The sequence below is a fragment of the Gossypium raimondii genome, chromosome 5, assembly GCF_025698545.1.
Source record: "Gossypium raimondii isolate GPD5lz chromosome 5, ASM2569854v1, whole genome shotgun sequence".
NCBI classification, from domain to species: domain Eukaryota; kingdom Viridiplantae; phylum Streptophyta; class Magnoliopsida; order Malvales; family Malvaceae; genus Gossypium; species Gossypium raimondii.
This window is the reverse complement of record NC_068569.1, coordinates 53,878,197-53,901,995: the sequence shown is the minus strand read 5'-3', so window position 1 is coordinate 53,901,995 and position 23,799 is coordinate 53,878,197. Positions and strand designations below refer to the sequence as shown.

At 30.4% G+C, this 23,799-nt stretch overlaps 1 protein-coding gene across 1 annotated transcript; it reads right to left on the bottom strand.

The window, feature by feature from the left end:
• Positions 1 to 15,428: 15,428 nt before the first annotated feature.
• On the bottom strand, positions 15,429 to 22,071 carry LOC105768297 (G-type lectin S-receptor-like serine/threonine-protein kinase At4g27290). The gene is made up of 7 exons (XM_012588158.2): positions 20,512 to 22,071; positions 19,239 to 19,364; positions 17,972 to 18,090; positions 17,585 to 17,795; positions 16,546 to 16,783; positions 16,310 to 16,454; positions 15,429 to 16,070 (listed from the first exon to the last, which is right to left on the bottom strand). Exons 1-7 carry the CDS (start codon positions 21,758 to 21,760, stop codon positions 15,723 to 15,725), a joined length of 2,436 nt encoding a protein of 811 aa, XP_012443612.2. The 5' UTR covers positions 21,761 to 22,071; the 3' UTR covers positions 15,429 to 15,722.
• Positions 22,072 to 23,799: the final 1,728 nt, after the last annotated feature.

Here is a 23,799-nt window from a genome sequence, read left to right as displayed (position 1 = left end):
ATTTTGATGATTTCTTTCAAATATTTTATTTTAATAGTTAACAATAATTTACTTACAAATATTAAAAATCAGTAAATTAAATTAAAATTTCTATTTAATGAAATAAAATTGAAAGTTAAAATACATATATTTACTTTTAATATTATATTAATTAATTTATTATTATTAAAAATCAAAGTAAAATATATAAAAAATTTATTAATTTTTTCTTCAAGTCATTTTAAATAAAATTTAACCAAATAAAATAATATAGAATTAAAGTATAATGGTAAATTTTCAATTTTGAATAGATATTTTTATAATTAGAATAATTTAATAACTTTAATTATGAATAATTTAAAGGATTAAAAATATTATTAATTTAATTTAATTTAATTTAATGATGACATGTTGTTGTCACGCTCATCATTATTTGTCGTTGATAAAATAAATACAATTTACCTTTTTTGGTCTTTTACTTTAATTTATTAAAATTTGTTTGGTCAATTAAATTTCTTTTATTTTATAAGGTTGGATTTGATTGTTATAGGTGTACCCAATTTTAATTTTCATTAAATGTATGATAGTTGAGTTTTAAAATATTCTAATGACAATGATACATTGATACATAATCGGTAAAAGTATTAAAGAGGTCCCTTATTATTAGGAGTCAGATTGTATTTTACATTTTTTTTACTTTTAGAAATCTATAAATTAATCCCTGTATCTATTAAAAATTTGCGTCATTAACGAAATAACTAAATAGTTGCACCTAGTATGCTACGTTTGCTTCATACTAACACACATGGACTCAACTGAAGATAACCCAATCCGACCTTAAAATTCGAATTGACCCAAATACGAAACAATTTGAATCTGAATTGATTCAAATCCAAAAATAACTAAAACTCGAAATAATCTCCAAAAATTTTAAAATTTAAGTTAGACGCAACCTAAATTAATCTAATCCAAAACCAAAATTGACTTTTCCTAGGTTATAGTGGTTGATTTTAGAAATAAAGTGAATTAAATCCTTAATTAATATCGAATTGACTCATTATGATTAGGATATTTTAAGAGGATTAATGGAAATGAGGGTCCAATTAGAAAAAAGTGGAAACTGGAAAAGGAAAATGTAAAATTAAGGTGGCTCGCAATAAAAATGGCATTTTGACTTTGCCAAATCAAACAAATGGCTGCCAGACAAATTAGTCCAGATGAATAGAAAAGTTAACGTCTATTAACTTTACTAATATGGCATCTACGTGGCAGCCCATGTGTATGTCACGTTAGTAACTAATTAATTTTTAAAAATTAAAAAATATTTTTTATAATTTTTATACTTTTTAAATAATTTTTATCATTTTCAAATTTTCAAATTTTAAAAAATTAATTAGTTGTTAATGTGGCATGCACGTGTATCCCACGTCAACAAAGTTAACATACGTTAACTTTGCTATCCAATTTGAGGTGATTTGATAAATAACACAAGTTTAAGGACTAAAAGAGGTGAAAAATTAAATAGAGGGCTAAAATGATTTTTTTGTAAAGTTGGAGGGCCAAATTAGTCATATGATATGATATTAATAAGTTGTGTTCTCTGAATTTTTGTATGTATTATATTTGGTAAAAGTACCATAGAGGCCCTTATAGTATTAATTAGATTTCATTTTGCTCTCTTACTCAAGAAATTGATAATTAATCCTTATAAATTAGATTAAAAAGTAAATTACTCCTTAAATTTCATCCATTTTTATTGTTAAAAATTGGTCTGGCTGACAGAATAATCAAACAGTTATAAGTGGTGTGCACCTCATTCTAACATACATGGACCAGACTTTAACAATATAATTGAATGAATTTTTAACAGAAATATCAATTTGCTTTTTGATGTAATGTATAGAAACTAATTTCTCTATTTTTTAGTAGAGGAAGCAAAATACAATGATTTTAGTACAATGACCTCCATGATCTGTTAGTAATATTAATATTATTTTTTATATCATATAGTATTTTATAGAATGATGTAATCTTTTCTTTTAGATAATCAACAAGATCTTTTAACACATTTTTATATTATAAATTGAGGTGAGAGGTTAATCCTAAACTTTGAATTTTAAATTTTATAAATTTGTTTGTTTGTAATTTTATAAAATTTTGAATTTACAAATATTTCTGAATGAGGTCTTGTATTGTCTTTATATATGGGTTTCAATGGTAGGATCCAAAATTTAATTTAATTAATTTTTTATTAATTATTGGTAAAGTGATAAAAACGTCGGTTTAGTTTTCAGTTCGTTTGAGTCTCGAATTTGATTCTTAGATAATTTCAATCTTTTTTTATTATAAAAAAAATCAATTGATTTTGGCATGAGTCTTTCTCTGCGCGTGTATCTAAACGAACTGATATAAAAATTAATGTGACTTTAGTTGAAATGGTAAATTTGAGATTTTAGAGAGTAAAATGTCTTAGGTTCAAATATAATTTAGTGTGGGTTTTTTATTTAAATTATTTTCATAGGTTTTATATAAAATATATAATAAAAAAACCATGTTCATAATAATATTTTTTATTTTGTAAAAATAATGGTTTTAGTCATTCCCAATTAAGTTACTATTCGATTAATTTGCGACACCAACTCGATCAGATAATTAAATATAATATAGATATACATAGCAAAGTCATGTAACTTAACTCATAATAATATTACTCTATAACCAAATTTTTAATATGGTTAAATGTATTAATTATTGGTTAAGTAGGTTTTTTTCTATCTTCAATCTCCTCCTCTTGTTGAGATTTGCTCAAGGTTAGTGAGGACTTGTTTTCTCTTCTTGTCCTATGTTGGGCTTTGGTCTCAACTTTCCTACTATGAGAAAAATTGGATGTGTGTAGGGGACTTTAACGTGATTCAATTCCAGTATGAAAAATATGGGGTTGCTTTATCATGGAGTTGCTTAATGACTTTGTGAATTATGTCAATCTTATTCAAATAGATCTCTGTTGGGAAATGACCTGTGTTATGCAACGAACAAGTAAATAAAGTAAAATCTAAAAGATCGAACACACAAATTTTATGTGGAAAAACTCTTCAAAAGAGGATAAAAAACCACATGTAAAAAGAGATTTCACTATAATAAAGAAGAGTACAAAAGATTGAGAGAATTAAAGGAAAACCCGAAGCCCCAAAAGAAAAACCCTTCAAAACAAAGAAAAAAATTCTCTCAATCTCACTATTTATGTTTTGTAAAATCTAGAGTAAGTAAGGCATTTATAGGCTAAAATTCATAGTATATATGACTAGAATACGCCTAGGTTAATTAGAGTACAAGTAGGAAACTAAAAACAGAGTTTAACTGGGAAAAAAAGTTGAAAAACTTGAGGTGCGCGTCGTCATGTCGTCACATGGCATTCGCGTCGTTGGGACAAAGTCTCACTTCTCGTTGTGACATAGTCTGTTCATCGGGACAAAAAACACTTTTTTGTTCAGACGCCACACACTGTTTAGTCTGAAAATGTGAGACATAACTCCACAAATCTCCACATTGACTCATATTTGACTTAAGTCCCTTGCCAAGCCCTATTATGGGCCTAATTTGATCTTTGTTGAAAACTCACCAAGTCCAAGCTCGTACTTTGAAACTGAGAGGCTTTTTGTCATCATATCGGGCGGGTTGTGTGCTGTTCCAATTTTAAGAATCTGAACATCCCCTTAAATGATCACTTCTCAAACAAAGTGATAATGAATGTCTATGTGCTTCATCCTTTCGTAATGCATTTGATCTTTTGTGAGATGTATGCCACTTTGACTATTAGAATATACGACAGTTGCCCCTTTTTCACTTACTAGTTCACTAAATAGACCTTTTAACCAAATCGCTTCTTTTACAGCTTTGGTAATTTCCATGTATTCTGCTTCAATAGTAGATAAGGCTATTATAGTTTGAAATGTTCCTTTCCAATTGATGGCACAATCTCCAAAAGTGAATAGATAACCTGTGAGAGACCTCCTTTGATCTAAGTCTCTTGCAAAATCTGAATCAACATATCTGACTAAGCCTTTTATGCTTCTTTCGAACTCTAAACACATGTTAGAAGTACCTCGTAAATATCTGAATATCCACTTAACTGCATGCCAATATAACTTACTTGGTTTGGCCACGTATCTACTAACAACACTAACTGCATGTGAAATATCGGGACAAGTACATACCATTGCATACATCAAACTTCCAACTATGCTTGAATAAGGTCCTTTTGACATGTACCTCTCTTCTTCTTCGTTTTGGGGAGAAATTGAAATTAACAATTTACAGTTTACAACTAAGAGAGTACTTACCAGTTTTGATTCTTGCATCTCAAATCACTCAAGGATCTTTTTGATGTACCTTTGTTGTGATAAAAACAATTTATTAGAACATATATCCCTTGAAATTTCTATTTCTAAAATTTTCTTCACTCCACCTAAATCCTTCATTTCAAATTTAGAGTTAAGCATGATTTTAAGTCTTACAATTTCGGATGGATCCTTAGCTATAATCAACATATCATCAACATAAAGCAACAAATATATGAACGAACCATCATCAAGACATTGTAAATATATGCAACTGTCATACTTACTTCGTGAAAAACCAATACTTATCATGAAGTAGTCGAACTTTTTGTACCACTGCCTATGAGACTGCTTCAGATCGTAAAATGATTTTCTAAGAAGGCAAACATGATCTTTCTTACCTTTAGTTCTGAAGCCTTCCAGTTGTTGCGTGTATATGTCCTCCTCAAGGGCACCATGAAGGAAAGCAACATTTACATCTAACTGCTCTAACTCAAGATTGTTAGATGCAACAAGGGCCAAAAGCGCTCGAATGGATGTATGTTTCATAACGGGAGAGAAAACATCATGAAAATAAAATCCCTCCACTTGATTGTATCCCTTTGCGACCAATATTTCCTTGTACCAAGTTTTGTTCGAACCTGAACCTTCCTTTTTCTTAAACACCCATTTGCAAACAACTATATTCTTGTCGATGGATGGTTTTACCAGCCACCAAGTCTCGTTCTTTTGAAGTGATTTCATCTCTTCTTTGTCACATCCCAAAATTCCGCTTAGAAGAAATTAGATTAGTGAAACCAAGAGTGGTCGTGTCTTGATTTTTAAGTTATGACTGTGAAAATTTTGTAAAATGAATTGATCTGGTTCAATAGTTAAGTGTTCTAGATGTGTGTGGGAGGTTCTGTGTTCAAATCATTCCCTTAAAATTTTGTCATTTTTTTATTCAATTCCTACCCTTGGTGGTTTAACTTAAATTTATTTTATGTCTAATTCATGCAGAATGAGCTTGTTAGTTCAATGGTAATTTTCAGCTTACCTTGGTTTCGTGTTTGATTTCCTGCGCGAGCAAGTGGAAATATTTTTTTTATTTCCCATGCACTGTGCCGCTTAAGTGGATGTGGTATTGTTAAAATTGGATTATGATTCATCTATTAACTTATTAAATAGAAGGTTTAGTGGTTGGTTTTTTTATAAAAAATAATAAGATAATATTTATATTATTGTTAATTAGTTAAAAAAACAAACAAAAAATAATGGTTGCCACTTTGTTTCCCACTTCCTCACATCATGCCCATTTTCTTTCAAGTTTTAGTTTTTCTCATATTGCCATTCCTCAATTTTGATTTTTGTTTTCTCCCTTTGTTGGTTGCGCACCTAAAAAAAACAAGAAAGAAGGATAATCAAACATCATTTTTGACTCTTCACCTTTGTTAACTCTACTTCATTGTGGCGTAATTCGTTATCACTATTTTCCAGACGTTTTCTGTTGTTATTAATTTTTTTCTAGGTGATGCGTGTGTACATCAATTCCTTTAGTGAGTTAATTGCGATTTAGAGTGTTGTCATTCTTTCAAGGGTAAGTGGCTAATCGTTGTTAGAGGATGATTTCACTATAATGAAGTTCAATTATTGATTTTGTTTCTTTTGAATTAGCGTTTTGGGTTTAGTAAAATCGTGTTAATTAATTCGTGTGAATTGTCAATTTAAGGCTATGAAATTCTTGTCGTGGTGTTTGCTACAGAAATTAAAAAAGGTGTGTAACACAAAACTCAAAAAACAGCGAATGATGAAAAGCCGAAATGTATTCTGTTGACGTCACACAGCCGTGTGCGCCACTCGGCCATGTGTGCCACACGGTCATGTGACAAGTTGTGTGCTGGACATGTAGGCCATACGGTTTGGATCAATTGGGTCATGTGGGCCACACGGGCGCATGTAAGGCCGTGTGAAGGCCAATATGAAAAGGAGGTTGTTGTCGCGACTTGAAGCGTAACCACTCCCAAACACAATTTAAACTTGTTAATCACAATAGAGATTTGATTTTATAAATTAGATAGTCCAAGCTTGACGCTAAACCATTAAAGTTGATGTACGAGCTCAATTTTACCCGGGCCTTGAACTCAAAACACAAAATAATAAACAAAATTAAAGCAAAATCCATGGCCCAAATAAAAACACAACAGAGGCCCAAAATGGCAAAACCCTAGCCCAATTCAGCACCACAACCAGCAGCCTCAGTGCGCCGTACATCTCCTCGTGCCTTCGCAGCACACTCGACGCCCGAAGCACGACCGGTTTTGCACCAAAATGGTCTGGGTTATCCTTCCAACACCCGTTGACCTTGCCCAAAACCTGCAAACATGACAAAATGATAGAAGAAAACAAGGACAAAAGAACAGTAGAATATAGTAAAAAAGAAAAACAACGTAATCGGCTATAAAAGCCGAACCTAATGTAATTCAAAGGAGGTTTTTTTTCCTCTGGAATATTTGGTGAACAAGAAAACAGAAATAAAAAAGGTTTAGATTTACCCATTTATACTCCTTTTTAATCTATTTTTATTTTTTTGTGTTCCTTATTTACATGCAAAAGCAGAAACGAAAAGAAAAGGGAATAATCGGACAAAAGCAGATCTAAAAATCTAAGAAAAGGGGCTGATTCCAATTCTTTTTCTATTCGTTTTTTATTTTTATTTTTTATTTTCCTTTTTATTTTTTTACTTGTTTCAGTACTCTTTTTAACAAAAAGGAAATTAAAAAAAGAAAGAGGAAAATACCTGACCGCTTGACAGTGGTCTTTGGGTCCCACCTTGGCATCACCGAGTCGAAAGGAAAGAAGGTGGTTCATCCTTTTTCTTTTTTTGGTCTCGCGGTCGAGAAGGCTTAGCCTTCAGGGACGCCGCGGTAGGGAGGCCGAAAGGCCGTTCTCACGCAACTCCGGCCACTGGCCATGGAGGCGGCAATGATGGCCTAGGTTTAAGTAAAAAAATGAGGAGGAAGGGATCCTTTTCTTTTCTTATTTTTAATTTGAATGAAACTAGGTTTTAGGAAGGGTTAAAATTTCATTAAACAAGACCGTTTGAGGCCCTCGACCCATGCGGTGACCCGACCTGGGGAGGATCCGCGTGTTTTCTTCAAATGGAATATTTGCGCAATCAGTCCTTCTGATTTTATAGCGCTTTCATGGAAGTTTTCTGCATATTTACGATTTGGCCACAAAATTTTGTTTTTGGTTCATTTTAATCCACATCTAAGTGCAACGTTTTGGGGATTCGGGGTATTTACCATTTTGGTCCCCCCTCTTTCGACGCGCTACATAATTTAGTCCCTTTTTGTTTTTTTATTTCGATTCCGCCCCATATTTTAGACTTTACTTTGATTTAGCCCCCTTTTTAGCATTTTCATCATTTTCTTTATTATTTTAATGTATTATCATTTATTATTACTATTATTTATAATATTATTATTTATCTTATTTTTACTTATCATACTACTATTATATGATAGTTTTGATATACATACATGTATAATATTGTTATTATTATTTCCTTTTAGATTTATTTAATATATATAAATACCTCTTTATATGTGTATCTATATAACCCTTTTTGCGAATATATGTATACATATTTATATGTTTTATATGGTTTCTTTTATATATGTATGTATGCCCCCTTTTTTACGTATTAAAATATGTATATTATATATTATCTTATTTTATTTTTATAATGCACATATATTTTTTATCTACATACATATATTTTATGTTTCGTAATATTTATGCATACCTTTCTTATAATATGTATATACTCTAATATTTTAATTTATGTTCATATATATCTCTTTACATTTAATTGTATTTACTATTTATTTCATTTTCTTTATCATTTTGAATGAATGTTTTAATTTATTTGTTTATATACATTGTTATTTTATATGATTGTAAGCATGACTTTTATTTTATATTGTTGCTATTACTCGTATCATTTTATACTTTTGTGTGTATTATGATTTTACCACGCATAACAACAATGTAATTCACTTTCACATTTTACTACGATTTTCGTGTTTTATATTACTCGATATAACAAAATTTGTTTTAAAAAATAATATTTCGTGTTTAGATTCGAAAGGATTGTACCCTAACTTACTGGGTTTCGATTTTCATAATAAATCTAAATACACGGATTTTTCAAACTCAAGTTTTTAAAACGATCTAGGGAATTAAGAAAAGATCATGTCCTAACTTACTGGGCATGATTCGTTTTCTAAACCCGAGATAATAAAATAATCTTTTAAATAAGTAAAATTTTGGCATTTATTCGCATATCGGGAGTTTGAGACATTGTGTCCTAACTTACTGGATATGATTCTATTCCTCGATTAACGTGAAATATGCCCCTTTACTCAAACATTTTCAACATTTTAATACAAGGATCGTATTTTTAAAATTCTTCAAATTTCAATTTTCGACATTAAGACATTAACTAATCAACTAGGTACCAATTTTGAGCGTTACGAGGGTGCTAATCCTTCCTCATACGTAACCAACTCCCGAACCTATTTTTTTCTAAGTTTCGTGGACCAAAATCGTTGCTTTAAAAAAATCAAATCGTTTATTAAAAACAACCACTTTTCGAGGTGATCCAATCACATCTCATAAAAAAAGGATTGGTGGCGATTCCCGTTTTATTTTTCAAAACCCAAGTCGACCCCGTTTTCCATCCAAAAAATGGTGTCAACAGTTGATAAGATACCTAAAAACTAGAAGAAAATCAATCCTCGCTTCAACTCACAAAGACACAAAATTCTTCGTGCCAAATCAAAGAACAGTTAAGAAAAAAAGTAGCAACAAGATTTCGCCAAAATATCAAGCAACAATCTGATCAAAACTCCACTAAAGATAGATCCAAAGTCTTAGATCTATTACTTCACCACATCATGCGGAGAAACAATCCCACCACTCCAGTATAGGATAATCACGGAATCTTGTCTCTTCGATCATCATTCAGGAGAGTACATATGAGGTGTCTCTAAAATTTAGAAGGGAAGTTTCTGATTAACCTAAAAAACATGAAGGTGGAAGAAAAGTGATTGAATGTTAAAAATAAAATAAAATATTATTTAAAAAGAAAATTAAAAAAAAATTAGAGATTTTTAAAGTTTCAGGGAATCAAGAAAGATTATTATTTATTTAAGGTAAACTACACCGCAAATCATTGCCATTAAAAATTGTTCGAATTGATCATTACTGTTAAAAATTTCGTTAATTCATTAACGGATTGTTGACATGACATTTTTTTTTTTTACTTTTAACTAAAACTAGAGGCCTTTCCATAATTAGTTCTAAACACTTTTTTTGGTTTATTTGCAACATAAGAACCAGCAAACCTCATTGCCACCTAACACTCACCATAAAAACCACCCATCCTCTGCTCTCTCATCTCTATCACACCTCACTCTGCACCCCACACCATTAAAGCCACCTTATACAACTGTTTCTCCAACATGTTTCTTCAACCTAAGCTTACCATTACAAAGAGGTGAGGGCTGCAAATGTTGAATTTTAAACTTCAAAATCGTTACAAAGATGATTCATGAATTGGATATGTCACTTTTTTTTAGAGTGAATCTCTAACATTTTTTTACCAACTTTTGTAATAAGTTCTAACTTTTCTTAGATGTTAACTTGCATATGTCTCCACACATTAACATGATTTATATATTATTATTTTAAAATTAAATTAGATCTATAATTAATAGAGTTATAGAAACAAAAGGCTTAAGAAAATAATAATAATAATTAAGCCATTGTACTAAATTCACACTCTATTGAGTGTTTGTGGTTAGCAAAAGGATTAGTTAAGCTCCTCTATTAATGATTTCAGTATTTGACCACATTAATTGTTAAAATCAATTGATGGACATCAAATTGTGACACATGATAGCTTCTAGTTTAATATTATAGTTTCTCATAAAATATTAAAAATTATAATTTTTTGACAAAATTATTAAAATTAAAATTGATATAAAATTTATAAAAATAATAAAATTCTAATAAATTATAAAATTAATAAAAACATATTTAAAATTTTATGAAAAGTTAAAAAACCATAAAAGATTATAAAAAATATAAAATATCTAATAAATTATAAAATTATTAAAATTAAAAATAGAAATTATAAGAAAAAGTCATTTAAACCCTAAAATCATAATGAACACATGACATCATATCAACCATTGAATAATGGGAATAATCAATAATTGCTGCTCTTATTTTTATTGATAAATTGTTATTTTTATTATAAAATTTGTATTTTTAATTTTGTAGGTATAGTATAGTAGAAATAGTTTTCTAAGTATTATATGATATAATGTATTTTTGGTATTTTTAGATACTATCAAACCAAAATTTCATTATCCAATAGTTGCAAATATTAGCATATGGTAGCATGAAAGATTCTGACCAAGGTTTTTAGAACAGGACCAGTGGCCACACCGATCAGGCCAATGATTCAACTGGTTTGTTCAATTCAATTAAATAATTCGTTAAAATTTTAAAAAATTAAAAATCTTGTTCAATTGCCCGATTCAACCGGTCCGTACCAATTTTCATGTCAACCAATTTAATGGCTTTGTTTGGACCAACACTCTTACCGATTCCATGTCCAACTGGTCCAACTAGTCAATCTTGTCCAGTTCAAACAACATTGATTCTGATAACTATTCTCAATATTATTCAACGGTTGGTCTAATTTCACGTGTTCATTTTGATTTTAAAGGATTAATTTCTAAATGAGGAACCAATAAATAAAATTTTATAATTTTATATATTTTTAATATTTTATAATTTTATTTAAAATTGTAATTTTTAGAATATTTATAAGTTTTTATAATATTCATAAGGTTTTATGAATTTTTTTATAATTTTATAAGTTTATATAAATTTTTAATATTTTTATGATTTTTTTTATAATTTTTATGTGAAAAATATAATAATAAATTAAAATCTACCATGTATCGCCATCTGATTGATCCGTCAATTAATTTTAACGGTCAACGGGGTCAAAGACGAAAAGCATCAATAGAGAGATTTAATTGATTTTTTTTATTAACGACATAGTCTCAATTAAAGATGAATTTAACACGATGAGATGTTTTTGATTTTTGTTAAGGAATTAATATAAAGTAATTGAAAATAATATATTAAAATATATGTGATATTTAAATAAAAAATAATATATATTATTAATTTGAGTATTGAAAAAGTTTCACAATTTTTTGATAAATATGGTTGATATTATATAAATTATATCATATTAATATATTTTTTATAAAAGCATGATGATTTTAATAATTAAAATATGACACTTGTTATATTCTTAATTCGTTTATAAAATTTAAAAATTTCATCTTCGATGTATCAAATAATTTTTAATTAATTAAATTAAATTAATTAATTAATAATAATTTTTTATTATATATTTTTAATATTATATTCTTATCATATAATAATATTATGCCCAACATTATCCCTGACTACGATCCTTAGGCTTTAACGACACAACTCTTTGAAAAAAGGGTTGGAGATGATGTTGTTTCTTCAAGAATTCACATCTTTTACGAAGACTAAACTTTTTACGACTTTGTAAAAGTTATCAACTACATTTCTATATTTTAATTTGATTAATTTTTGTTCATAAATTTTTTGAAATGGTCAATTTTAGTATTCAACCAACCAGTAGTCAAATCTGTTAGATTAAATTCAATTACTGGTCATATACAATATGTACACTTGTGGGTATCGGATCATTTTAAATTCCTATCTGTTTCAAAATTTGAAATTTTAGCCTTGATGCAAATGACCATAGTTAACCCAATAACTAGATTTTTAGTGAATAATATAAGGTAATTGTAATATGCCATGGCATTACACATTATGTTTGGGGCATTAGATTCCGGAAATAGCAGAACTTAAACAATTATCGTTTGGTGAGAATTGAATTTTAAAATTTAGAGAAAATACAGAGACTAAAAATGATCGGATCAAAGTATATAGATTAAATCCATAACTTTCATAAAGTACAAAGACTACTAGCAAAGTTTAATTCTTCTTTTTCGTTCATGTTTTCTTTTTCAATGTCCTCCAAAAACAAGACAAACTTTCCACATATTGAAAAGATAGCATGGGGTTATGGTGTTTTTAGTTTATTTTCCCTTGAACAAACAGGAACCTCCATACCAAAAATCATCATCATCATCATCGTATATATCTTCATATTTTTTTTCCAGAAGAGATAAAAGGCCCACCTAAGAATGGAAATTGGCTATTGCTTCAAGGATTCTTCACCCTTTCATTAGGTAACACAATTGAGTTTCAAGACGTCTCTTTCTATCGTTTGAGATATGATTGTCACTTCATGTACGATTCAATCGATATTTGACATGCAAAAAGTATCTAATGTGATAAAAGAAAAAGTCCTTACTTCAAGTTTTAAAAAAAATACATTTTCGGGTGACAAAGCTTTGAGAAATCAGCAACTGCTTTCAAACCTTTTAAAGCACATGCATGTGAGGTGACAACCATGAATTACACATAGCCCTTTCCATAATGTTTCAATGTTTCTTCTTTGCTTTCTACTTTGTTGTAAAGAAATTGTGAAGCAATCTCTTTCAGCTTGCACTACTTATATGATTAAAACAAAGACATTTAGCAGGCAAAAGTGGTCCTGGATTCACAACAAAAATTACATATCCCCATGAGCCTTAAAAGGACCTTTTGTGTGCAAGGGTGAAGGTAGAAAATTTTTTAGGGTCGAAATTAAATTTTAATTTTTATGATAGTTAAAATGTAATTTCACCATTTGAATAGCCTATATCTTTATCATTTTTTGGAGGGTAAAAATATCATTTTATTTTTACTAATTTAAAATTTTTAAAAATTTAAATGATCTAAATAAAAATTTTTCTATTTTAGGGGTTGGGCTCCTGCCAGCCCCTGTTTGTGTGTGAAAGTGTGTATTTTTAAATGTTTATATCAACCTAGGTTGCTTCCTTTTCTATTGTTCTTGAGATGCTTGTATTTAGTCTTAGTTTTCGACATACATATAGATATGAATTCGAACCCAAATTTAATTCGATCAAATTCAATTAAATCTAAACTTAAATTAGCTCAATTTAAAAAAAATTAAACGAATCGAACACAAAATTAACTTCCTCAAATATTTCACCTTAACCAAAATCACTCATTCCAAATGAACCCTATTCAAAATTAACCTGATCCCACCCAATTGACTCAACTTGATAAAATCTTTGAAAGATTTTTTAAAAAATATATATAAAAATAAATATACCCATAACGACATATATGCTTTTATCCTACATTATCATTCAATTCCATGTCACATCCAGGCATTATCCTTTTGAGGGTGATGATTGAAAAACTCCTCTTCAAGCAATCTATGAAGTGATAAAAGGACTCCAGACTTTGACATAAAGAGAAGTTTCTTTTTTATGAACGTGTTTGACATTAAACATCTGATTACTTTAGTGAATAAGGAAAATTCTATCTATAAAATTCGTTCGAGTTTAAATTTTCGAGAGAATAAATGATAGATTTTTATTTAGACAGTTTTCTTTAGACATAATGTATGAATGTGTAATTTTTACGATAGAAAAAATGTAATGTCACCATTTTAATAGTCTATATCTTTATAATTTTTAAAGGATTAAATTAAATTTTTATATTTTTAAGGGGTCAAAGTGCAATTTTACCTTTACTAATTTAAAATTTTAAAAATTTTAAAGGACCTAAATAAAAAAATTTCATTTTAGGGGGGGTCGGAGCTCCTACAAGCCCCTAGTTTCGCCCCTGCCTATGTCATGGTTTCAACCAAATATACAGGTTAATCTATGTATTTATCAATTTTTACGAATTTAATCTTTATACTTTTATTTGCTTAAAATTGATCCACTAATTTTCAATATTTGCATGAACTTTTTGGTCAATTCTCTTAAAAAATTAGGTATGATTATAACTTTAGCTCCTCAACTTAGCTGAAAGTGTTTTTTAACGAAGTTATTATTTTTATCTTTCATTAAATATTTTACTTTACAACATTGCATCTAAAATAGATTATCTTTTTAAAAGTATTTCTAGACAACAATAGTAAAGATTGTCAAACTTTTTTAAAGTACTTTTTTCACAACATTTTCAACTTTAATGATTAATCGACCCTTAATCATCCAAACTAGGGGTGTAATTGAGCCAAGTTGAGCCAAGCCCGAATATTGTCAAGCTCAAGCTTGACTTGAAATTCAAAGCTTGATACTTGACTCGAGCTCAATCAAACATCTATTTTTAAACTCAAGCTACTCGAGCTTCATTAAGCTCGTACGTATTTGAGCTCAAATTTAGCTCGATAATTAAGCTTAGGGTTAATAATATCTATTAAGAGAAATAATTTCATTTAATAATATAAAAATATTTAAAATATATATTAAAAAATAAAAAAAAAGGCTTGATGAGACTCGCAATCTGATCGAACCAAGTATTATTAAGCCCGAATTTAGCTTGACTGATAACTTGAGTTGCTCGAACTCAACTCGATAATTATCAAATCGAATTCAAGTATTTTTTAAAGTCGAACTCAAATAATCTGCGAACAACAGTATCTCATTAAAGCTCCTAATCCAAAACACCTTGCTGTACTCCAATTGAGCAATAAAAGGCACTAAACTAACGTAATGACAGTGCTTTTGAAACCAAAAGAAGCGTTAATGATTTGGATTTGGAAGTGTATACTTTAATTTCATCAAAATTAATTTTGTAATTTGTTAATTTTAGTTTTATATTTTTTAAAATTTGAAATTTTAGTCCTAATTTAAATAATAGTAGTTGAGTCTATTTGGTTAAATTCAATTACCAGTCTTGTACTATGCATAGAATTGTAGATTTGGTTCATATTCTCTAATTAGATCATTCTAAGTCTTTATACTTTTTGAATTTTAAAATTTCAGTCTTGACATGACAATACATATATAATAATGTGGTTGGCGCATCATATTTTGAAAATAGCAGAACTTTATGAATTTAACAGTTATCATTTAGTGATGACTGAAATTTGAAAATTTAAAAAATATAAAAATTAAAAATATTCAAATTAAAGTATAACGACTAATAGCAGAATTTAGCCTTGTTAATATGATTCTTCTCCAAGAGATTTAAGTTAAGAGGAAGTCTCTGTTTTGTTGTTGGGAGAAATTTTGGTGATGGACAAATTGGTTATTTGTTAGAGCCCACCTTGGTACAATGCGTGAAATAATAATGATGAAAGATGCAACACTTTTCTACTTTTTGGCGCTTTGATAATTACAGAGTCGCCTCTAGCGTCATGAACCTCTAATTCTATCTGGCATCTAACATTGTAATGGTGACTTCATTAGATGAAGTTGATTGTTTCCTGGATCTACAATCGGCTGCTGTCGCCGATGGCTGCCAATCTTTTTCGATGAAATAACCAGGCTGATTCGGCTCAGGTAATGTACTTTCGCCGCCTAACATAAGCAACATCGATGACATCTTGGGTCTATCTTCTGGGCGTTGTTGCACACATAAGAGAGCCACATGAATACGTCTTAAAACTTCACTTGTAATGTAGGTGCCATCGCTGGTGGTGGCGTTGCCTCCGTCTGTATCTCCTATTGTTTTATTGATTAGTTCCAATGGTCTCCCTTCTGTCCACAATCTCCATGCCTGAAAATTTTCTTTAATACAATTAATTTGTTGTTCGAGAGTTAAATTACGTGAATTAATTTTAAAAAGTATTTCAACATTATATCAAACTAAAAAAAAATTAATTTAACTCACCAACATCTCTACTTTTAAATAACAATTTAATACAAAATATTTATACTTATATGTCCAAGTTCGATTTGACTTAAGAGACCCTTGTAGCTAGAAATAACAATTTAATAGGAGACATTTGTACTTACATGTTCGAGAAGATTATGGTTAATATCCGAGTATCCCCTGTTTCTCTTCCCGGTAATAATCTCCAAAATCAAAACTCCAAAACTAAAAACATCAGATTTCATTGAGAAACGTCCATAAAAAGCATACTCTGGAGACATATAACCACTGAAAAAAGAAAAAGAAAGAATAACTCAGAATAAAAACTTTAAAAACATCAGAAAATTTATAAATAAAAATCTACTAAAAAACAACTTACTATGTTCCGACAACTCTTCTTGTTTTGTCCTCTATTTGATCTCCACCAAACATCCTAGCCAAACCAAAGTCTGAAATCTTGGGATTCATATCATCATCTAATAATATATTACTTGCTTTTAAATCTCTATGAATAATCCTTAATCTGGAATCGTGATGAAGATAAAGAAGTCCTCGAGCAATCCCATCTATGATGTGAAATTGCCTTTCCCAGTCCAACAATTTGTTTCTTGTTTTATCTGCAACGAATATGATCAAACTTAGGGTGAGTTTGGATGGGCAGTGCGTTTACCTGCGGTTAGTGTAAAAACAGCGGTGGCGGTGAGATTAGACACTGTAGCGATACTGTAGCGTGAGACAAAAAATAAACTAAACGCACCGCACCGCACCCAATCGTCCATCCAAACCCACCCTTAGTTTCATTCTGAGTTGATTCATAGAGGGCAAAAGCAATGCTAAAAAAACCAAACTGGTTTAGTTTTCAGTTCTCGATTTTTTTTTATCAACTTTAGTCCTCATATATATATATATATATATATATATATATATATATATATATATTTGCTTTGATTTATATAGTTGAATCATCGGATTAATCGTGAATAATATAAGCAAGCAATGGTTAAAGTCACTTGTTTATTATACCACAATGATAATTCATTCTCCTTATTTAAATTTGTACCTTGACTTTATTATAATTTATTCAATTGAACCAAACAATCAATCGTATCTATTTTTTATTCATGTCCATAACCTATATAACTTCAACTCTTCAGTTTTTATGAAATATTTTGTTTGATACTGTATTTGATTTATATTCGAACATGAGTATAGAATAGAGATATTCATTGGTCAAACTAGCCCTTATAAAAAGTCAACTATATAGATGTTAGCCAATTTTTTCAAAATCCTTCTATATTTATAAATACTATAGGATTAATTGGATTTTTATGCTTATATAGACGGGTTTTAGAAAAATTAAATATAGCAATGTCAAATACTTAAAATCGAATCGAGATTATTGAGTTGAAGTTACGAACCGAATATGAAGTTGTCTAAACTTTTATTTGGCAAGTATTCGTAGATTAGCAACCTTTCATCTCCCTGAATGCAGCAACCAAATAGCTTTACCAGATTCCGATGTTGAAGTTTAACTATCAATGTCACTTCATTCTTGAACTCATCAAATCCTTGCCCTGAATCCTTTGATAGTCTCTTCACTGCTATTTCTTTCCCTTCTTTCAACACACCCTTTTCATTCAAAAAAATGTCAGCGAGCACGAAATCGAGTCATAATTTTCTATGTTACTCGAATTCAAATGTGTATTTGTATTTATTTAAATGTATTTGAAGTATTATATTCGATACCGATTTTCTTAATCCAAGTTAAAATAAGAGAATTCAACATCATATTGCTTCATAATTACCTTATATACATTACCAAATCCACCTTGTCCCAACTTGTTGTTGCTTGAGAAGTTATTTGTTGCATTGGCTATAGTTGCAAAATCAAATATTTGCATCTCCATCTTTTCCTTAGTTTTACCTGCCTCGGAATTTACAATAAATTCTATATCGTTTTAATTCGAGTATAAGCGTTGAATATGTATTCGACATTGGCATATTTTACGTTTTTTAGTAAAATTTTTATATATTCAAAAGATTATATCTCATATCCATGTTTGAAAAGACATAGTATTAGGAGAAGTTTAATTTATTTATACCCTAAAAGCAAGCAATTGTGTTCTTAAAATGGAAAAATATTTGATACATTGTCGGTAGAGTTTTTAAACTTACAAGTAAAGTTAGGAGTTTGACAAGTGTCTATAACACGTCAATATTTTAAGGCTGCTTGTGAAAACAAAAAAAAAACCAAATACTCGCCCTTTCAAAATATTATAAAGACGAGAAAGGATTGTATGAAACTGTGATTCTATGTCATCCTTATCCCTTTCCAATAGGAGAATGACAAATCAGAATTTTCCTTCTGATTTTTAGTACTTTTAGTTTGATTTGAATTTTTTCAGGGAGAAAAAGCTGAAAATCAAAAGGAAAAATCTGATTTGTCATTCTCTCATTAGAAAGGGATAAGGATGACGTGAAATCACAGTTTCATACAATTCTTTCTCTTATAAAGACTAAATGACTCGCTTTTTTTTATTGTCACTTTAAAACATGATATTTTTTAATGTTCAACTTTAATAGGTAAAAATATTATGGAGGCTCCTATATTAGGAGTTGGATTGCATTTTGCCCCCTATATGTTAGATAAAAAAATTAGTCTTTCTGTTAAATTTTTTATCCATTTTTAATGTTAAAAACTAGCCCCTATACGTCAACATGAGGTACTCGTGGCATGCCATGTCTCAAATATGGTTATTCCTTCAACCACTCCAATTTTTAATAGTACAAATGGATGCAATTTTTTACAGAAATGATAAATCTGCTCTTTAATCTAACGCACATGAACTAATTTACTCATGTTTTGAGTAGAGGGAGCAAAATGCAATCTCACTCTTAATATAGGAGGTTATACTATACTTTTACCACTTTAATGCTGTTTACAATTTTACTTATGTAATTCAAAATTAAATATACAAAAACTAAAATTGCTGATACAGAATCTAATTTACTTGTAAAACATGTCGAAAATAAGTATCTGAATATAGAAGTTGAGGAAAAATGTTGGTTTACCTTTGCTGCTGAGATTTTTCTTGAGTTTGTATAAGAGAAACAATGTTACCATGGATCCCATAGCTACTATGATGGAGATGGCTATTATCACTGCCTTCTTGTTTTCCATCTTTCTTTGAATTTTATCTGAAATATTTTGCCGAAAACAAATATTCATCAAATAACAGGTTCATTTAAAAGATGAATTCAGTTTGCCGGTTGAGTTTTAACTCGATTGGCATGGACATTGTTGTAAATGCAGGAGGATACGGGTTTGAGTGCGCTAAAGCATACTATCCTCCTATTTATGGGTTGGAGAGGGGCTATGGGTAGTTCTAGACATTGTGTCAAAAAGAGCAAATATGATCAAAAACCTATAATGAAATTGTTTAAAAAAAAAAGTGGATCGAGGTTTTAACTTCAAAACTCGAGCTTAATTTGAACCATTTTTAAATTTTATAATATTTTATTTCATCCCACTTTTGTATATTACATCATTTTATCAAATAAAAAACAAATATACAATATTACAATGTACATATTTCAAAATACAATAAATTGTCTAGGTTCCACATTTTAATAAATATAAAAATCTATAATTATTAAAAAATAGATAAAAATAATATTAACAACTTGAATTATGAATCATTTTATGCAAAATTTAAAACTCGAGCTGAATTGGACCGGACTAAAACAAATATGTGGGATACTATTATCATGCATAAACTAATTTCAATCCAAAACCCACTTGATTAAACCCGCAAACACCTCTAATAATTAGATGTTACTATGTCTTACTGAATTTGTCTATGATCGAGTTGGGTCAAATTTCAAACTATTTTTTCATATCTTAGTCTAAATTCGAACGGACTTGTATTCACTTTACATATATTATAAAAAAATTAAATTTTTTATATTTAATTTAAATAAATTTGGACCGAAATGACTAAGCCCAAAGTAAAATGATCTCATCTAAACTTAAACTGGGCGGACCTATGGGCCCAAACAGATCTAATTCCACTGAAATCTAAGCTCAGCCCAACTAATATTACATCAACAATCCCCAGCCCAAATTCATCCGAAATGTAGGCAAAAAGTCAAAAACTTGGTTAAAAGACATTTTCAGTATCTCTTAATTTTGATATCGAGTAAATTGATCCTTCTAAATAAATCAGAGTAATTTAATCGTGGGAATTAATTAGCCCACTTAATATAACCAGATTTTTTTTATTTTTTAAAATAATTGAATAAAAAATTGATTGACTCGAAAATAGAGACTGAAAAGGAAGTTTACGTAGCTCAGATATAGGCATTCGAATGTAAAGAGGTTGGACATCCTGTGAAAACTCAGTTATATCAATCAATTCATCCAACCAAACCAAGCACCCACTCCCTTTTGTAACATCCAAATTCGCATACGCCGTGCAAGCGCAGTTCTTCACACAAAATTCCTCGCATTCTTTTAAATTCATGCTACCATTAGCCCAAGATTTCGATGTGTCCGGTAACGCCAACCGCCTCTGCTTCAAAAACCCATCGCCACTACAACCCAACTCCGTCGTCCGACTGCATCCATCCGACGTATTCATCGAGCTCTTTGGTTTAAACCCTTCCAAGCACGAACACAGTGGAAACCTACCGGATTTACAACTCGCATATGATCCACATAACCCATAAGTAGAACATCCATCAGCTTGTGCCGTCGAGTAAACTTGCCATTCATTCTTCATTTGGTTCCATATGAAACGTTGCATTAAACCAGATGGATCCATTGTGTACCTGGAAATAAACGAACTGTTTTTCAGCTCCGATTTGAAGTAAATTTCGTTTTCATTGATCACGAAATTATATGAATACAAAGGAATTGGATTATCATCTGGTTTCCGAGCTGATAAATAATGACCGTCCCATGAACCTGCTCGGTAAACTGTTTCCAATCCTTTCTTCAAAACAACTTGTGGTTGACCATGAGGATCGATCCTTAATGAATATTGACCTTGTGATGGATCATCTGATGATTTCCATGACGATATATAGTATTCGAAACCAGTGATTAAGTTTATCCCAATCTTCATCCCTGGTAAAAGATTATCAGAAGGAAAATCAAAACTTTCCCAGAAAAAATTCTTTGAATCATCCTCGTTTTTCTCTTTCACTACGAGATTTCCTGAATCGAAAAGCTGTAAAACAGGTTCATGGGGAGTTCTTGATGTGTTTGGGTTAGTATACCAAACGACGCCGTTCGTTTCGTTGAAAAGTGTGAGGATTCCATTGTTGTCGAAGCTTAAAACTCCATTATTATCTGAAACCGGAGCTTCCCTGTTAGCAACCCAAACGACTGTGGTGTTTGAAAATTTATACCATATTCCTACGTATCGGTTGTTCGAATTCCCTGGACTGAAAAAACCCATTTCGAAGGTTCCATTTTCGGATTCAAGTGTTTCACCGCCGTCTTTAATGAAATCACCTGGAGTGATGATTTTCAGTGTTGAGGCTTTGAAAATGAAGAAGAAAAAGAGAGTCGACCACCAAAGAGTCTCCATTAATGAGAAGCTTTTACATTGATGGAAGTTATTGATATAAGATATATGTTAAAAAGGAGGGTCTAACCTAAAATAAGAATGAAAAGTCTTTGTGGTGTGCTTTTGGTTTGAAAACGTGGGTTGCTTTAGTCTTCTTCTTTCTCTTTCTATGTTTTGACAAAAATAAAATATGTGGAACACCGGAGTTAGGTGAGATAGTAAGTATCTTTTTATCTTAATCAGTGGTAGAATGTTCAATCCTCCTGTTAAGTATGGAAATTTTAAGTATTTGTATTTTTCTTTAGGAATTTAGTACTTTCAGATTTCAAAATTTAGTTTCAATTGTTAATATTTTTTTGTTAAATTTATTTGTGTGACATTTGGAATAAAAAAAGACACATATAGTAGTAATGCAACTAAAAAATGACATTGTAATCAACCTTAATTTAACAAAATAATTTTAACATCGTTAATAGTTGGACCTAAATTTTAAAATCTGAAAAATAGAGGAATTAAATTGCTAAAATAAAAGTGCAGGGCTAAATTCTAAAATTAAAAAAAGTACAATGACTTATAACATATTTTAACCTAATAGATAATGTGGATTGAAATAATTTTAAATATTTGAATTTTTTAAAATTTAAATAATATTCAATTCGAATATTCTAAAAACTATTTGATATCACCAATGCAATTCATCCAATGATAAATTTTATTCAATTATTATAGAGCTATAACACAATCAAACTTGAATGAACGAGATGTTGAATCAAATCGTATCGTACAGTTCTCTATTAGGGTTATTATTCAATTTTGTATTTGTTCTTTTATTTTCCAATTATTTCTTCAATTAAGAAAAAATAGTAATAAAATATTAAATAATAGTAGGAATTTAATGTATTTGGGTAATAAAATAAAAGAATTCTTTTTGCAGTCTTATTTGTAATCACTGAATTTTGTCCGGGAATAATTTTGTGTTAAAAAAATAAAAAAATTTTAAAAAATTGCATTTTGACCCCTGTACTTTCTCGAAATTACATTTCAACCCCTAAACTTTTATAAATTACTTTTGACCCCTAAATTTTCTCAAAATTACCTTTCAACCCCTAAACTTTCTCTAAATTACGTTTCGGCCCCAAAACTTTTGCTGTATTTACATTTTGGTCCCTCTGACAGCAATCAGCCCAACTTGCGCCTGCAACGGCGGCGGCCGGCCTACCTCTCCCTAGCCCACTTGCTACCTGCAAAAAAAGAAGACAACATCAAAATAAAATGGGTTTTAAAACCCCCAAAGCAAAAAAAAAAGGGGGGAAGGAAGGAAGGAGGAAGGAAAAAAAAAAAACAAAAGCTTTGAGCAAAAAAAATAAAAAACAGCAGCCCACCGCCGGCCGTCGCACCAGCGCCACCGTGCCCACCACCGTAGCACCACCATCACCTATCCCTAGCAAAGCAAGCAAGAATCCAAGAAACAACAAGCAAAATCTAAAAAAAAAAAAGAGAGAGAACCCAAAAAAAGAGTCAAAGAAACAGCAGCCAATAGTTGATTTTAGAGGAGGAGAAAATGCTTACCGTTGAGCCGCCGACCACCGAGCAAGTAGAGGAGCCGAGGACGACCACGGCGGCGTTGTTTTCGACTTAAGGGGGTGGCCGGATCACCAAAGAAAGAGGAGATAGAAGAAGGAGAAGAAGGAAGAAAAAGAAAGAAAAAGAAGGAGAAAAAGAGAGAAAAAAAGAAAGAAAAAAAAAAAAAAAGAAAAGAGAAAAGCAAAATCAACAGTTGGGTCAAACCGACCCGACCCGATCCGGCGAACCGACCCAACCCAGCAAGCCCATTAGTCAAACCCCCCAGGCCCGAAAAAAAAAACAGCAAAGCAAAAAAAAAAAAAAACAAAGCAGAAAAAAGAAAGAAGCAGCCCAAAGCCCAGCGGCCCAGCAACAGCCAGGCCCAGTGCGCAGGCAGCCCAGCAGCAGCCAGCAGGTGCACAGGCCCAACAGGCCGGCCCAGCAGAGAAGAAAAAAAAACAGAAGAAAAAAAGAAGAAAGAAAAAAAGAAAAGGGTT